This window comes from Lipotes vexillifer, unplaced genomic scaffold (genome assembly GCF_000442215.2).
Source record: "Lipotes vexillifer unplaced genomic scaffold, Lipotes_vexillifer_v1.1 scaffold749, whole genome shotgun sequence".
In the NCBI taxonomy this organism is placed as follows: Eukaryota; Metazoa; Chordata; class Mammalia; order Artiodactyla; family Lipotidae; genus Lipotes; species Lipotes vexillifer.
Genome location: NW_006782834.1, coordinates 2,045,366 through 2,063,877, shown reverse-complemented (window position 1 = coordinate 2,063,877; position 18,512 = coordinate 2,045,366). Strand labels below are relative to the sequence as shown.

General features: G+C 38.1%; 1 protein-coding gene across 1 annotated transcript in view; it reads left to right on the top strand.

The window, feature by feature from the left end:
* The first annotated feature begins 14,748 nt into the window (after nucleotides 1–14,748).
* Nucleotides 14,749–18,512, top strand: part of SHROOM3 (shroom family member 3) — a 318,810-nt gene continuing 315,046 nt past the window's right edge. The window contains exon 1 of the mRNA XM_007455418.1: nucleotides 14,749–14,916. Coding sequence (XP_007455480.1) covers nucleotides 14,749–14,916 — 168 coding nt within the window. The remainder of the gene's footprint in view (nucleotides 14,917–18,512) is intronic.

Below are 18,512 nucleotides of genomic sequence, written 5' to 3'. Positions count from 1 at the left end.
GGCTGCTTGCACCCTGCAGGCATCAAATGCTGCCAGCCCTACCCCAGAAATGACCCTGATTCGGGCCTCCCCTTACACTGTCTGCCTCTCAAGGCGCCTCTCTTTTTCTACTGCCTCTTGGCCGGTTTCCAAGTCCTACTCTTCCCCCCCCCCCACCCCGTCCCAGCACCCGAACGCCCCAGGCTATTCTCGAAGTTGTTCCGCAAATGATCTTCCCCAATTCTTACCGACCCTCACAAATCCTATCTCTATCCACAATCTAAGCGCCAAGCCCAATCTTGGCGTTGCCAGTCAGGTCTCCCCGCCCGGCTTCTGACAGTGCCTCCGTAGCCCCCTCCGCCAACCCACCCCTCAGTTCCCCTTTGACTATCTCCTTTAACGATTCACATTCTGCAGCCCTGCCTTCGCTTATGCCGATAATCTGTACGGAATGATTTTCAAGGTTCACAAGTGTTCTCGGGGTAGCTGACCCTCTTGCCTCCGAAGAGTTGTTTCTTCCGCTGTGCTTCACTTGCTCTCTGTCGTTCTCTAATATAGAACTTATCACATAATGTGATTTACACACTTAGACCTCTCGGTGCTGCCTAAATTAGTGCTCAGATGGAAGGAATCCAGAAAGGCCTGCGTGTGAGAGATACAACCTGTCGCGTTAATGCTATTGGCTGCCGCGTTATACGGACACCTGCAGTGAATAACTTTTTATGTGCAAGTTGATTGGAAGTATTAATAAATCCTACATTATATAATGGAGTTATAAATTTTAATAAAATTAGTATTAAGTACCACTAAAGATTGCTTTTTATTGTGTCTATGATATAAATTATTCCATTTATTGACTGGGAGAGCTAAGATTGCCTATAGAATCAAGTATTTTAATAGGGAATGAAATCGTATTAAATGGAGGGATGAATGGTTTAAGTTTTGTGGCTAGACAGAAAGCATTTTTTAATTATATTGTTTTAAATTTTATTCTATCAAAGCATGAGTGTGGCAAGAAAATATTTTAGTTCCTAATATGTGATTTACATTGGTGTCTCATGTTTGTACCCTGGGCTCTACAAACAAAGAAAGTTCCGTTTTCTTTACGTTTTGAAGTCTTTAATTGAAATAGTATGTTAATTAGAACACTATAAAACTATTTAAACCCACATATATGTATGAAAATTATTTTATTATAACTTTTTTTAATTTTTATTTTATTTATTTTTTTATACAGCAGGTTCTTGTTAGTTATCCATTTTATACACATCAGTGTATACATGTCAATCCCAATTTCCCAATTCATACCACCACCACCACCACCACCACCACCCCGGCTTTCCCCCCTTGGTGTCCATATGTTTGTTCTCTACATCTGTGTCTCAATTTCTGCCCTGCAAACCAGTTCATCTGCACCATTTTTCTAGGTTCCACATGTATGTGTTAATACACGATATTTGTTTTTCTCTTTCTGACTTACTTCACTCTGTATGACAGTCTCTAGATCCATCCATGTCTCTACAAATGACCCAATTTCGTTCCTTTTTATGGCCGAGTAATATTCCATTGTATATATGTACCACATCTCCTTTATCCATTCATCTGTCGATGGGCATTTAGGTTGCTTCCATGTCCTGGCTATTGTAAAGAGTGCTGTAATGAACATTGGGGTGCATGTGTTTTTTGGAATTATGGTTTTCTCTGGGTATATGCCCAGTATTGGGATTGTTGGATCATATGGTAATTCTATTTTTAGATTTTTAAGGAACCTCTCTACTGTTCTCCATAGTGGCTGTATCAATTTACATTCCCACCAACAGTGCGAGAGGGTTCTCTTTTCTCCATACCCTCTCCAGCATTTGTTGTTTGTAGATTTTCTGCTGATGCCATTCTAACTGGTGTGAGGTGGTACCTCATTGTAGTTTTGATTTGCATTTCTCTAATAATTAGTGATGTTGAGCAGCTTTTCATGAGCCTCTTGGCCATCTGTATGTCTTCTTTGGAGAAAGGTCTATTTAGGTCGTCTGCCTATTTTTGGATTGGATTGTTTGTTTTCTTGATATTGAGCTGCATGAGCTGTTTATATATTTTGGAGATTAATCCTTTGTCCATTGATTCGTTTGCAACTATTTTCTCCCATTCTGAGGGTTGTCTTTTGTCTTGTTTGTAGTTTCCTTTGCTGTGCAAAACCTTCAAGTTTCATTAATCCCATTTGTTTATTTGTGGTTTTATTTCAATTACTCTAGGAGGTGGATCAAAAAAGATTGTTCTGTGATTTATGTCAAAGAGTGTTATTCCTATGTTTTCTTTTAAGAGCTTTATAGTGCCCAGTCTTACATTTAGGTCTCTAATCCATTTTGAGTTTATTTTTGTGTATGGTGTTAGGGAGTGTTCTAATTTCATTCTTTTACATGTAGCTGTCCAGTTCTCCCAGCACCACTTATTGAAGAGAATGTCTTTTCTCCATTGTATATCCTTGCCTCTTTTGTCATAGATTAGTTGACCATAGGTGCATGGGTTTAACTCTGGGCTTTCTATCCTGTTCCATTGATCTGTATTTCTGATTTTGTGCCAGTACCATATTGACTTGATTACTGTAGCTTTGTAGTATAGTCTGAAGTCAGGGAGTCTGATTCCTCCAGCTCTGTTTTTTTCCCTCAAGACTACTTTGGCTATTCGGGGTCTTTTGTGTCTCCATACAAATTATAAGATGATTTGTTCTAGTTGCGTAAAAAATGCCATTGGTAATTTGATAGGGATTGCACTGAATCTGTAGGTTGCTTTGGGTAGTATAGTCATTTTCACATTATTGATTCTTCCAATCCAAGACCATGGTATATCTCTCCATCTGTTGGTATCATCTTTATAATTTCTTTCATCAGTGTCTTATAGTTTTCTGCATACAGGTCTTTTGTTTCCCTAGGTAGGTTTATGCCTAGGTATTTTATTCTTTTTGTTGCAATGGTAAATGGGAGTGTTTCCATAATTTCTCTTTCAGATTTTTCATCATTAGTGTATAGGAATGCAAGAGATTTCTGCGCATTAATTTTGTATCCTGCAAATTTACCAAATTCATTGATTAGCTCTAGTAGTTTTCTGGTGGCATTTTTAGGATTCTCTATGTATAGTATCATGTCATCTGCAAACAGTGACAGTTTTACTTCTTCTTTTCCAATTTGTGTTCCTTTTATTTCTTTTCTTCTCTGATTGCTGTGGCTAAGACTTCCAAAACTATGTTGAATAATAGTAGTGAGAGTGGACATCCTTGTCTCGTTTCTGATCTTAGAGGAAATGCTTTCAGTTTTTCACCATTGAGAATGATGTTTGCTGTGGGTTTGTTGCATATGGCCTTTATTATGTTGAGGTAGGTTCCCTCTATGCCCACTTTCTGGAGAGTTTTTATCATAAATGGATGTTGAATTTTGTCAAAAGCTTTTTCTGCATCTATTGAGATGATCATATGGTTTTTCTCCTTCAATTTGTTAATATGGTTAATCACATTGATAGATTTGCGTATATTGAAGAATCCTTGTGTCTGTGGGATAAATCCCACTTGATCATGGTGTATGATCCTTTTAATGTGTTGTTGAATTCTGTTTGCTAGTATTTTGTTGAGGATTTTTGCATCTATGTTCATGAGTGATATTGGTCTGTAATTTTCCTTTTCGTAGTATATTTGCCTGGTGTTGGTATCAGGGTGATGGTGGCCTCATAGAATGAGTTTGGGAGTATTGCTTCCTCTGCAATTTTTTGGAAGAGTTTGAGAAGGATGGGTGTTAGCTCTTCTCTAAATGTTTGATAGAATTCACCTGTGAAGCCATCTGGTCCTGGACTTTTGTTTTGAAAGATTTTTAATCACAGTTTCAATTTCATTACTTGTGATTGGTATGTTCATATTTTCCATTTCTTTGTGGTTTCAGTCTTGGAAGGTTATACCTTTCTAAGAATTTGTCCTTTTCTTCCAGTTTGTCCATTTTATTGGCATAGAGTTGCTTGTAGTAATCTCTTAGGATGCTTTGTATTTCTGCGGTGTCCATTGTAACTTCTCCTTTTTCGTTTTTCATTTCATTCGAGTCCTCTCCCTCTTTTTCTTGATGAGTCTGGCTAATGGTTTATCAATTTTGTTTATCTTCTCAAAGTACCAGCTTTTAGTTTCATTGATCTTTGCTATTGTTTTCTTTGTTTCACTTTCATTTATTTCTGCTCTGATCTTTATGATTTCTCTCCTTCTGCTAACTTTCGGTTTTGTTTGTTCTTCTTTCTCTAGTTCCTTTAGGTGTAAGGTTAGATTGTTTATTTGAGATGTTTATTGTTTGTTTAGGTAGTATCGTATTGCTATAAACTTCCTTCTTAGAACTGCTTTTGCTACATCCCATAAGTTTTGTATTGTCTTGTTTTCATTGTCATTTGTCTCTAGGTATTTTTTGATATCCCCTGATTTCTTCAGTGATCTCTTGGTTATTTAGTAACGTATTGTTTAGCCTCCATGTGTTTGTTTTTTTATGTTTTTTCCCCTGTAATTGACTTCTAATCTCATAGTGTTGTGGTCAGAAAAGATGCTTGATATGATTTCAATTTTCTTAAATTTACTGAGGCTTGATTTGTGACCCAAGATGTGATCTATCCTGGAGAATGTTCCATGTGCACCTGAGAAGAAAGTGTAATCTGCTGTTTTTGGATGGAATGTCCTATAAATATCAATTAAATCTATCTGGTCTATTGTGTCATTTAAACCTTGTGTTTCCTTATTAATTTTCTGTTTGGATGATCTGTCCATTGGTGTGAGGTGTTAAAGTTCCCCACTATTATTGTGTTACTGTTGATTTCCTCTTTTATAGCTGTTAGCAGTTGCCTTATGTCTTGAGGTGCTCCTATGTTGGGTGCATATATATTTATAATTGTTATGTCTTCTTCTTGGATTGATCCCTTGATCATTATGTAGTGTCCTTCCTTGTCTCTTGTAACATTCTTTATTTTAAAGTCATTTTATCTGGTATGAGTATTGCTACTCCAGCTTTCTTTTCCATTTGCATGGAATATCTTTTTCCATCCCCTCGCTTTCAGTCTGTATGCGTCCCTAGGTCTGAAGTGGGTCTCTTGTATACAGCACATATATGGGTCTTGTTTTAGTATCCATTCAGCAAGCCTGTGTTTCTTGGTTGGAGCATTTAATCCATTCACGTTTAAATTAATTATAGATTTGTATGCTCCTATGACCATTTTCTTAATTGTTTTGGGTTTGTTTTTGTCTGTCTTTTTCTTCTCTTGTGTTTCCCACTCAGAGAAGTTCCTTTAGCATTTGTTGTAGAGCTGGTTTGGTGGTGCTGAATTCTCTTAGCTTTTGCTTGTCTGTAAAGCTTTTGATTTCTCCATCGAATCTGATTGAGATCCTTGCTGGGTAGAGTAATCTTGGTTGTAGGTTCTTCCCTTTCATCACTTTAAATATGTCCTACCACTCCCTTCTGGTTTGTAGAGTTTCTGCTGAGAAATCAGCTGTTAACCTTATGGGAGTTCCCTTGTATGTTATTTGTCATTTTTCCCTTGCTGCTTTCAATAATTTTTCTTTGTCTTTAATTTTTGCCAATTTGATTATTATGTATCTCAATGTGTTTCTCCCTGGGTTTATCCTGTATGGGACTCTCTGTGCTTCCTGCACTTGGGTGGCTACTTCCTTTCCCATGTTAGGGAAGTTTTCGATTATAATCTCTTCAAATATTTTCTTGGGTCCTTTCTCTCTCTCTTCTCCTTCTGGGACCCCTATCATGCGAATATTGTTGCATTTGATGTTGTCCCAGAGGTCTCTTAGGCTGTCTTCATTTCTTTTCATTCTGTTTTCTTTATTCTGCTCTGCAGTGGTTATTTCCAGTATTTTATCCTCCAGGTCACTTATCCGTTCTTCTTCCTCAGTTATTCTGCTATTGATTCCTTCTAGTGTAGTTTTCATTTCAGTTATTGTATTGTTCATCTCTGTTTGTTTGTTCTTTAATTCTTCTAGGTCTTTGTTTAACATTTCTTGCATCTTCTTGATCTTTTCCTCCAATGTTTTTCCGAGGTCCTGGATCATCTTCACTATCATTATTCTGAGTTCTCTTTCTGGAAGGTTGCCTATCTCCACTTCATTTAGTTGTTTTTCTGGGGTTTTATCTTGTTCCTTCATCTGGTACATAGCCCTCTGCCTTTTCATCTTGTCTATCTTTCTGTGAATGTGTTTTTTGTTCCACAAGCTGCAGGATTGTAGTTCTTCTTGCTTCTGCTCTCTGCCCTCTCTTATTATTTTATTATAACTTCATTGTAACATTCTTTTCATTTTGAAGTATCTTGCAGTTTTACTTCATGGTATTTTTCTGATATTGAATATAAAAGAGCTTCTTAGCTTTCAAAATAATTTAGAGATAAAGGAAGGGGTCCAGAGTTAATTTATCATTCATCCAGTCATTTCACATATATTCACAGGGCACCTGATGGAAAGGTGTTGAAAATATAGCCGTGAATGAAAAAAAAGTCCCGACCCTCGTGGAGTTTACATTCTTGTAGGAGAAGATGAGTAATGTGCAGAGAGGCAAGTTCAAATATATCAGATGGGGATAAGTGTTCATGAGACATGTAAGGAGGTTAATTTCATAGTGTGGTCTGAGAAGGGCTTATTGATAAAGTGACATTGAACAGAGGCCTCCTCCTAGAGGGAGGAGCCATATTGTAGAACACAGCTCCCCAAGTGTGTTCTTGGTGTATTTAAGAATCAGCCAAGAAGCCAGCTTAGCCTGAGCAGAGTGGACTAGCCAGAGGAGGTTGGGGGTTCTGGTCATATAGGGCCCAAGTCACCAAGAGCTTGTTAGTAAGAGTCCATGCCTTGATCCAGGGTTGTTATTTGTCTCCCTTCTTTGGGTTTCTACTCTGGAAAATACCCTATGCTGGGCACTGGGGGAAGATACAAAAAAGCTTCCGTTTCTGCCCTCAAATAACCAGTGTCCTTCTTATTGTTTAATGGCTGCTGGCCTTTATGAGGTGCAGTTAAGGACTGTTGGTTGATTAGAGGATGGTTCAGGAATAAGGAACCCAGAGCTGGTCTGAGCTTTGTCACTAACTATACAGCCTTGGGCAAGCCATTCAACCTGTTGGAGCATTAGTATTTCCATCTGCAAAATGCTAGATGTAGAAATTATCACAAGAGATATTTCTAACTCAAAAAAAACCCCCAAAACCCCACTATGATTGTATAAAACCAAAAAATAGAACTTTATGTTAGTACAGTAGCACTGATTAAAAGTGTACTAGGAAAGCACTTCAGATATCTCATACATCATGTATATGTAGGGTCACTTAAAATTTAATTCATGATTTGCTTAGTTAAAAAAAAAAACCTTGTTTCATCCAACACAATCAGTTTTGTAAATGAGTGGTAGTTTAAAAAATATAGTGTAGATTATATAAAAATGTTTAACCATGTGTTTCATTTATAACTTCAACCTTAAAGATTTTTTGCCAAAGGTCTTCAAAACTAAATGCAATGCTAAACCAGAGTTACAGAGTAGTCTGGATATTGATATAGATATTTTCTCTTTCTGATTATGGTTTAAAAATTTCTATTTCAAGTGCTATTTGACAGCCATATTTTCCCAGTGCCTGATAGAATGCAGACACATAGAAGTGACTCAATAAATATTGTGGAGGAAATAAATGGCAAATCACCACCGATAATTTTTTCAAGTAGTCATGGTATAAAACCTTAGAGACTGTATAGTTAATGTTCTAACATTTTCTTTCCACTAAGACTACAAGAAAAGAAATGTATTTAGTAAGAAAGTTTGAAACAACAAGATCCTACTGTATAGCACAGGGAAGTATATTCAGTGTCCTGTAATAAACCTGTGGAAAAGAATAGGAAAAAGAATGCATATATATATATATATATATATATATATATATATATATGTATAACTGAATCACTTTGCTGTACAGTAGAAATTAACACATTGTAAATCAACTATACTTCCATAAAATATATTTTAAAAAAGAAAGTTTGATCTCATTCAACAAATATTTATTAAACACTAACTATAAGCCAAGAACATCAGTGAACAAAAGAGACAAACCCTGCCCTCATGGAACTTATTCTAGTTGGGAGAAACACATCATAAATAAACACTTGTCCTAATTAACATATTAGAACATGGTGAGTGCTATGGAGACAGGGAAGAGGGAGCATGGGATGTATGGACATTCAAATAGAGCAGAGAATGACCCACCTGCTTCCCAGGTGCGGTTGTGATTAGATTTCTAGAAATATTGCCTGACGGGGTGGACTGGAAGATGAGCAATTTCTAACTTGTGGTTAATTTCTAAACGAGTTTTAACAGAAGACTTTCATATACCATCCTAAGTGCAGGAATGTATTTACTCTTTAGAGTTGATTGAGGTTTTTTATTTATTTATTTATTTATTTTTTTGCGGTACGCGGGCCTCTCACTGCTGCGGCCCCTCCCGCTGCTGAGCACAGGCTCCGGACGCACAGGCCCAGCGGCCACGGCTCACGGGCCCAGCCGCTCGGCGGCATGTGGGATCTTCCCAGACCGGGGCACGAACCCGTGTCCCCTGCAACGGAAGGCGGACTCTCAACCACTGCGCCACCAGGGAAGCCCGATTGAGGTTTTTAAAATCAACTTTATTGATATATACTTCACCTACAATAAAGTTCATTCATTTTAAGTGTACAGATTGATGTGTTTTGAGAAATATACATACATAGTAAACAGCACTCCAGTCAAGATGTGGAACATTTCCATTGACCCAGAAAGTTCCTTTGCATCCCTTTGCAGTCAGCCTCTCCCCCCAACACTGATATGAGTTAAGTTTTTTAAAAATGCAAGTCCTTGAGTTTTGAGGATAAAGGCTTTGTTTTATAGAAGAATTAAAAGGGATAGAAGTAGGAGATTGAAGCCAAATAACTAATAAAAATGAAGGCAGATTGCCTTTTCTCCTCTAGGCTGTTTCTGCCGTTGTGGTCAATCACCGTTGTCACTAGGATTTGTTTTTTTTTTCTGTACGCGGGCCTCTCACTGTTGTGGCCACTCCCGTTGCGGAGCACAGGCTCCAGACGCGCAGGCTCAGTGGCCATGGCTCACAGGCCCAGCCGTTCCATGGCATGATGGGATCTTCCCGGACCGGGGCACGAACCCATGCCCCCTGCATCGGCAGGTGGACTCCCAACCACTGCGCCACCAGGGAAGCCCGTCACTAGCGTTTTTGAAGCTGGCTCCGGTTCTTCCAAAATAAACGTATGCGCTTTATTATAACCATCTATTGTTTAAGATTTTAATACTGTTTCTGCTGAGCTATATTCTTATTAAAATCCTTTACTTCTCATAAGTTTATGGATATATTTCTACCAGTTTTTTAGAATAATAGCTTACTACTAATTCCTAGAACAGTTATACTTTTTGCCAGGTATCTAACATGTAATGTATGCTATCAGGTATTATTATTCTTTGGTTCTTTATGCATTTGGCAGTTTTTGGGACATCTACCCATAACCATGCTCAGCATGGTGAAGTGATGAACTGATTAATTATAGTGTCATATTTTATAATCTTTCTTCACCTTTTACAAGTACCTTTTTTTTTTTTTTTTTGCGGTGCACGGGCCTCTCACTGTTGTGGCCTCTCCCGTTGCAGAGCACAGGCTCCGGACGTGCAGGATCAGCGGCCATGGCTCACGGGCCCAGCCGCTCCGCGGCATGTGGGATCTTCCCGGACCGGGGCACGAACCCGTGTCCCCTGCATTGGCAGGCGGACTCTCAACCACTGTGCCACCAGGGAAGCCCTACAAGTACCTTTTAAAAAACCTCTTCACTGCAGTAAAATGTACGTAACATAAAATTTACCATTTTAATCATTTTAAGTGTTTAGGTTCAGTATATGCACATTGCTTGACAACCATCACCACCGTCCATCTCTTGAACTCTCCCCCCAGCTGAACTCTGTACCCATTAAACTCTAACTGTCCATTCGCCCTCCTCCCAGCCCCTGGCAACCACCATTCTACTTTGTCTCTGCGAAACTGACTACTCTAGGTACCTCATATAAGTGGAATAATACAATATTTGTCCTTCTGTGACTGGCTTATTTCACTTAGCATAATGTCCTCAAGTTTCATCGATGTTGTAGTATGTGTCAGCATTGCCTTCTTTTCAAAGGCTGAATAATGTTCCACTATTGTGTGATATATATATATATATATATATATATATATATATACACACATATATCACATTTTGTTTATCCATTCATCCATCGATGGAGTTCTTGAGTTTTTTTAAACTAATTTTATTGAGGTATAATTTCTGTTTATTAAACTGCATTTATTAAACCGTTTGATGAGTTTTCACAGATACACATTCGACCCTTGAACAACAAGGGTTTGACCTGCGCGGGTCTACTTATACGTGGATTTTTCTCCAATGGTAAATTCTACAGTACTACACGATCTGAGATCTGCGGTTGGTTGAATCCTCGGCGCAAAATCGAGGAAACAGAGGGCTGACTAGACAGTTAAACACAGCTTTTCGAATGCGTGGGTGGGGGGAACCTGTGCCCCTAACTTTCATGTTGCTCAGCTGTGTACACCTGTGAAACTACCACCTCAATCAAGACATAACATTTTCATCATTCCCAAAAGATCTGAATTGATCGTGCTCTGATAATTTTATGACAGCCCTCAGGATGGTTAGTGAAGCAGGTGCTGTAAACTGCACAACCAACATGCATTTCCCCTTCCTCTTTTCTTGGAGAATCCCACTTTGCATATTCAACATAGCATTCTACAGAGCCATGACATTGCTTCAGGGCAAGGTCTAGCAGGTGCATCCTGATGATTTTTAAACTAATCTTTGGGCTTTCAGTCCTCTTTCAAGTGCCTGTTTTCAGGTGAGGCTTCTTGGCATTTAGCGTTGAGGGAAGGTCGGCTTGGAAGTTTTCTTCACTCCTAAGAAGGAAACACATGAAGAGATCATTCTTTTTGCCTCTGAAAGGTTGCCTAGAGAGACTGTGAAAAGTTTAAAATAAGGTTGATTTTTGTCTATTTGGGATGGTTCTGAGACATTCCTTTTAAGAAAAACTGAATAAACTTCCAAACCTACAATTTAACAACTTATTGTCTACAGTTACTTTGATGATGATTTAGTAAAGCCAGAAGAGCCACTAGATGTCACTCTGACTTTATTATTTTTTTATTTTCAGAGACAACCTAGTGACATTTTCAATCTTTGAAATACTAAATTTGAAGGCATTCCAAAAAATCCAATAAGTTAAATCACATTTAAAATGCTAAAAAAGGTAAAGACACATGGGTTGCTATGAAAAATTAAAATCAAGAAATGAGAATTTTGAAAAGAACAAATTAATTTTTCCTTAGGTGATGTTAACAAATAGAGTGATGAGTGACTTCTAAGAAGTCAAAACAGCGATTAGGCAAATGACATTTAAAACAGTGTTTGGTATAGGCGTGCCAGAAGAATAGGAGAGGCAATATGATTTAAGTATTTTTCTGCTTTGGGACCATATTCACAGTAACAGAGCAACATGAACTCAATTACAACACTAGGAATTTTTCATATAGAGACAGAAAGCAAAGTTGTGAAGCACATTGGATCTATTTATCATGAAGGGAAGAGCTTGTTAAGAAGGTAATAGTAATCCTAAGTTAGAGGCGTAAGGAAGGAGGGAAGAAATAGAGAGAAAACAAGATTCGAAGCTACCTCTTTGAGACTGCACTAAGCTTCCCTAAACTTTTTCCTAAACCAGGAAGAACAATGAAGGGTTTCATTGTGTTTACTCAGAACTCTTTCGGTTGCAAGTAACAGAAACTCAACTCCAGCTATTTAAGGAAAAAGTACACATGTGTTTATAGGCTCACCAAACTGGTAAGAATGGGGTAGCTTCAGATATGGCTGTATCTGGTTAAGGAAAGCAATTCTCAAAGTGTGGTCTGGGGATCTTGGAGAGTTCCCTGAGACCCTTTTGGGTCTGCAGGGTCAAAGCCATTTTCATAATAATACTAAGACGTAGTCTTGGCGCTTTCCACTGTCAGCACCTTGAGACAATAGGGTTGTTTTTCTCTCTCTAGTGAGGAGAGAGGGTCCAATTTCATACTCTAATTAGGGTTTGAGTCCAAATCACATACCCTAACAGAAGTTATTCTTATGAATTAACAGTGCTGGCAGAGACATAAATTATGCAAGAGACCTACCTTAAACTGAGATTCCATTCCTGAGTGTCTGACAATTTTAATTTTATGCTCACTTATGCTGCTTGCAGGATGACTCTGGTCAGATTATTTAGGCTTTTCATGGCCTCTATGTCCTTACCTCTAAAAAAGGATACATTCGTTGATTGTGAGCAATGGAAGATGGGGAAAAAGTTATTCTAACTCTGATCTATCAGTTGCTACAATGAATGTCCACCAAATGAAGTTCTATAGGGTTATTTTTCAGATTGTATATAAATTTTCATTAAATATTCATGTCAAATATTTTTGGTGATAATGTAAAATAGAGGTTTCATTAGTCCACAAGCACTGAGTTCTATTCATCACTGTTTACCTTGATTCTTCTTTCCTTTGCCTTTTGATTTTGGCTTTATTACTTTTAATATTAAACGTTGATTCTGTGAAATCCCATTTTTTACAAAATGAATCAGGAGCAAGATCGTAAGTGCCATAAAAAATAATTTTCAGAAAAAAACTTCATTTACTTAGGATTTTATTTAAATGTATATACATATATATTTTAATAATGGAGCGAAAGAAAAACCAGCATTTCTCCTTTTATTCTTAATTTATAAATTAAGGTGCAAAAGGAAGCCCCAATAAAAACTGCATAATTACTCTAAGAATCAGACAATATTTACCATCTACTTTCATTTTGTACAACTTTTGTTTCCACTAAAGTACTATCATTACATTAAAGTGAGATTTTACTTTTTTTTGTCTTTGGGCCCTACAGATAAAGTTACTACTGAAAAGCAAATCACACTTGACATGTGTTGTACATTAAATACTATCTAGACTTCTTTGCATATTATATCTGCTTCTCTATTATATTAACTTTTCATTAACTGTAGGTACAAACACCCAAATTAAATTGATATCAAAATGTCAATTTCCAACATAATTCACATTATCAAGTACTTTTAAACAGAAAAAGTTTTAGCAAAATATCTCTTGGAAATAATTCTAAATTGTTCCCATAACTTGATAACTGAAGCTTCTGGGTAAAAGATATAGTTACCTTGCACTATTTAAATTTTTAACGGAAAGTATTAATGTTAAATTTTATATAACATTATTACAAAATTCCATTGCTAACCTGAAATCAGAACAACATTCCGCCTTGGGTGTCTATTACTTGCCAGATATTAAGTATTTCTTTTCATTTAAAAAAATGGATAACAAACAGTCTTGGAGTAGATAACAATTAAAATACAGAAGAAAGCCTGCCTCTTGTTTGTATTGAATTAAACAAGGAGAAATTTGACTGGAGAGTCCTATTTCAAGATGAGAGGCCAGTCATATATTTTACTTGGCATTTTCTTCCAAAGAACAAAATAAAGCCCTTGTGCTACCACCTTGACACTTACTTAAATGTTTACCAAATCCTCTTTGCAAACTTGGCTGAACAGCAAAATTGCCCAGAGTTTTTTTTAAAATGTCGATGTCTGTGCCTCACCCCCAGAGATTCTGCTTTAACTGGAACAAGGTGTGGCTAGTCTATCAACTATTTTTCTACTCCTCGCTAATTAGCCATCTGTATGGTATTTTTAACTGTCTCCTTTTTTATCAGCTGTAAGACTGTTTTGATTGGTCAGGTCTTTGTGGGGAACTGAATTCCGCATAGCAGTGCTTACTGTGCAGAAAGGTTGCGGTGCCTCTGTTTGCCTTGATCCATTTTCCTCTTACTTCCTTACTCTTTCTCTCAGAGGAGGCAAGTAGCTGCCTCGGCAGCTGCGGTGGCTGATCATCACTGAAAGGGCCAAAGAAAGCACTGAGCTGCCTCCTGGATATTTTTTCCAGGGGAGGTTAATTTACCATGCTTTTTATTATTTTTCTCTACATCCTGGAAAAAACTTTTTTTTTTCTTTTACAAGAAACAAACTGAACTTATTGCTGAAAAACAGAGGCAAAAAGTTTTAGCACAGCTTCTCAGTTTGGGACAAGTTAGAAACTCCTGAAGCGAGCAGAAGCATAGTAAGTGCTTTCTTTCTTTTAAAGCCACTTCTGGGGAGAGGGGGGGCTATTGTAATGGTAAATTTCACTCGGAGAGGAAGAAAGGGTTGATAATCAATCAGAATTGAGGGATTCAGTTGAGTTTTTGCAATTTTCTTACTACATTGTAAGATGACTTGAAGTTTCTCTGTAAAATCTTCTGGAAGAGTTTTGGTGTGGGTGTGTGTGAAATAAAGGCAGTCTTGAGAGTGACATTGAAAGAAGTTTCTTTTTGAACAGAGTAGAGAGATATACACCACTCGGGGGCTTCAGTGAGAACCGGGAATTCCAGGAGAGTTTACATTCAGAAATGTTGAAGAGAAAAATCCTCCTGGCTCAGCATCTTGGAGTTAAGCTCGGAAGAACCCTTTACATCTGAAAGAATTTGTTCCTGAAAACCTCTTTTTCGGCCAGCGTGGATCATGAAGGATGGGATAATGTGCTATACAAGCACCGCTTTCTTGAATCTGCTGCAGGCATTTAAATTTTAACTTGAGGGATCATGTGTTTGGCATGATGAGGACCACAGAGAACTTCGATGAGACCAGTGCCACACTAAACCCTAACAGGACCCCCAGGGGAAGGTACGTTTATCTGGAAGCATTCCTGCAGGGAGGAGCTCCATGGGGTTTTACTTTGAAAGGTGGCCTGGAGCATGGAGAACCATTAATCATCTCTAAGGTATGTTTCTTTTTCTAATATTATCTTTATTGAAATTGCTTTTTCAACTTTTGTCAGATATGTCAAGAACACAAAATAATGCCGAGGATTGCCTTGATGTTGCTTAATTTGCTGTTTCATACCTTTCTGATTATATCTGGAAATATTTTGCATAGCTTGGTGTTTGAAAGAAAAATGTGTCTCGCCCATTTATTCTGTGAAATCCCAGGGAAAAATGTGCTTGTTTAATGGATAATCTTTTTTTGTGAATGAAGTAATATAAAACCAGCTACCACATGATCTTTTCAGTTATGAATCAGATTAAAGATTAACAGCATAGTTAATGTAGTGGCATGGTGTATATTTGTGTATGAGTGCCTTTATTTAGCATATGGCTAGAAAACTATCTGTTCTTTCTCCTTTCAACTGGAAGTATCTAGCGTTCCAAAATAGTTTAGAATTTGTTTGCAATTCTGGATAATTGATTGCATAAATATTATTTATTGCTTTTTGCACACTCAGGAGAATTAAATCAGCTTTCAATATAATCCAAGGGCAAAACAGCATTTCTGCCTCTTCTGTTTATCTATGTATTTAAGCCAATTTTTAAACCTTCGTCATCCTGCAACATGCCTCAATTCTTCATATATCTTTGGTGTGGATAGGTATACCCATTGAATGAATCCTTTTTGTGCATTAGGTTTAGTGTTTCTGCTTTTCTATAAAACTTCAGAGATTAAGAAAGATTACAGAGATTTTTTATTTTTATTTTTTAAATAATTTTTTAAAATTATTTATTTATTTTGGCTGCGCCAGGTGTTAGTTGAGGCATGCGGGATCTAGTTCCGCGACCAGGGATTGAACCCAGGCCCCCTGCATTGGGAGCGCAGGGTCTTACCCACTGGACCACCAGGGAAGTCCCCAGAGATTTCTTTTAAAATTTCAGAATATTAACAGTCTAAAACAACAGAATATAAGTGCTTTTCACACCTTAGCATTACTCAAGAAACATCTGTAATTGAAGGGAAATTTAGTTTCAGTTGGAGAGTGGGAAGGAGGTAAATATGCATTTTGCCTGAGCTCTATTACCTACTTAAGGTTATTTTTCATATCCCACCAAAATGTGTGTTTTGAGAGAGACAAATGATTCTTACTGTGGGTGAGCCAGTGGGAACTGTTTTCCAGCAGTCAGCCAAGAACGTGCAGAATAGCACTGTAAGCTGTGTGACTTTTCCTTATCTTTCCTAAGAAAACAAAAGATACGTATACATATATGTGTATCAGTTAGGAAGACTTCCAGCTATAAGTAACTGGAAACCCGACTGATAGTAACCTAAGTAAACTGGGGTTAATTTTTCTCATATTACAAGAAGTCTGGAGTCCAGGCAAGGAGCAGCAGTTCAATAATGTCATCAAGAATTTCAGTTAGCTCTCCACTCTGCCTTCTTTATGATGTAGACTTTTGTCTTCATGGTTGCAAGATGGATGCCATATCTCTGGCATTGCATCTTCATTCTGGGCAGGGTTTTGGCTTTTGGTTTTGGCTTTTGGTTTGGAACCCTCCCTATCAAACTTGTGCTTACATCTTGTTGACCAGAACTGTGCCACATACCTATCCTTAGACCGATTATTGGCCAAGGAGAATGAGACTACCATGACTAGTTTAGACCAGTCAGGACTTCTTTCCTGGGTTCTGCGACAGAAACTTAGCCTTCCTGATGTCAAGGAATCTCTGCCCACTATTTGAACAAATTGAGGTTCTGTTTTCAGGAAGCAGGAGGGAGTGGGTGCCGGGTAGACAGTTGAGAATGTCTGCCACGGACATAAATATTATCTCTGCATTTTAAAACTCTGGTTTACATTCAATTTGCCTGGTCTTTAATGTTAAGATATTATGTATCTGCTCACTAGAGTAAATGAAAAGGCATGGGCTATGTCTTATTCATCTTGCATTTCCAAGATCTAGCAGAGTGCCTGGCACAGGGTAGGTGCTCGATAACTTCTGTTGAATTAATAGGCAAAGACAAAACAGAGCAGGGGGGCAGTCTAAGCAGGGATGCAGAGTCCCATGAGATGAAGATGCCAGGCAGATCTCCAGACATGGAACGTGTATGTTTCCCATTGCTACCATAAAACTTACCACAAACTTAGTGGCTTACACAACACAAACTTATTATCTTACAGTTCTGTAGGTCAGAAGTCTAACACAGGTCTCAGTGGGCTAAAATTAAGATGTCAACAAGGCTGTGTTCCTTTTTGGAGGCTATAGGGGAGACTCTGTTTCCCTGCCCTTTCCATCTTCTAGAAGCGACCCCCATTCCCTGGCTTATGGTCCCGTTCCTCCGTCTTCAAAGCCAGCAATGGCAGGTTGAGTCCTCACATTGCATCACTCTGATCTCTAACTTCTGCCTCCCTCTTCTGATTTGAAGTACCCTTGGGATTACATTGGGCCCACCAGGATAATAACCCTATTTTAAGATCAGTTGAGTAATGACCTTAATTCTGTCTGCAACCTTAATTCCCCTTTGCCATGTAATCTAACATATTCACAGGTTCCAGGGATTAGAACGTGGATGTCTTTGGGAGGAGAGGGCTTTATTTTGCCAACCAACTGGGAGTTTGAACATTGATGAAAGTACGCGTAATTAAGACAATACCAAGGATGAGACAAAAGTTAAGTTTAGTGGCTGATTGTGTGTATCCCAGGACTATTTCTAGGACTATGAAAAAAGTGCCCATTAGCTCATTTGCTGCTCACCAAATGTTCACTATTCTCCTAATGTAGGGTGACCTACATTGTAAGTGAAGGGAAGGGATAGTACACATTAGGTCTTTGATATGAAAGGCAGGTACATTTATACAAAGCAGTTATAAGCTGCCAGGTATGACAATATAATGAATGAAGTATCATTTTTCTTTAGGTACAAATGAGGTGGGAGAATGAATGGGGGAAAAGGAGCTACAAAAATGTGGCAGTAAAAGAAATCACTTCCAAATCCCTTTCTTTGGGAAATAATGTCCTTGAAAAGGAAAGGTGGAGTTGAGGAAAGAGCCTCTGTAATCTGTAAACTTCAAAAAGAAAGGGTAACTTTTTAAAAAAAAATAGGGATTGTATGTAGAAGCTCAAGTATTTCAATAGTTCAGGAAGTTGGCAGCATGATTTTATTATGACTCACTCCGTATTGTGGCTGAGAAAAGTGGTTCCACCTGCTGTGGGGATGCACCTGCCTCTAGGATTCATAATCAAATAACAACTAGAACAACAACAAACAACAACCAGTAACAGCCACCAGTAAATGCTGGCACTTACTAAGTGCTTACTAGGTGCTGAGCTCTATTCCAAGAGATCCATGTGTGTTAACCCATTTAATTTCCACAACTCTGTGAGGAAGGTAATATTATGATGCCAGTTTTATACATGAGAAACCAAGACACAGAATTTGAGTAGCTTTCTGAAGCTCTCATGGCTGGTAGAAAGTGCTAGAGGTGGAATTTGAATGCAGGCATCCTGGTTCTCCAGAGTCCACGCACTTGACTTACTCTGCTGTTCAGTCACTGTTGCCTACCAAATATTTGGCTCAGTCTAGTTTCTAGAGCTATGATCTGGGTAAAATATG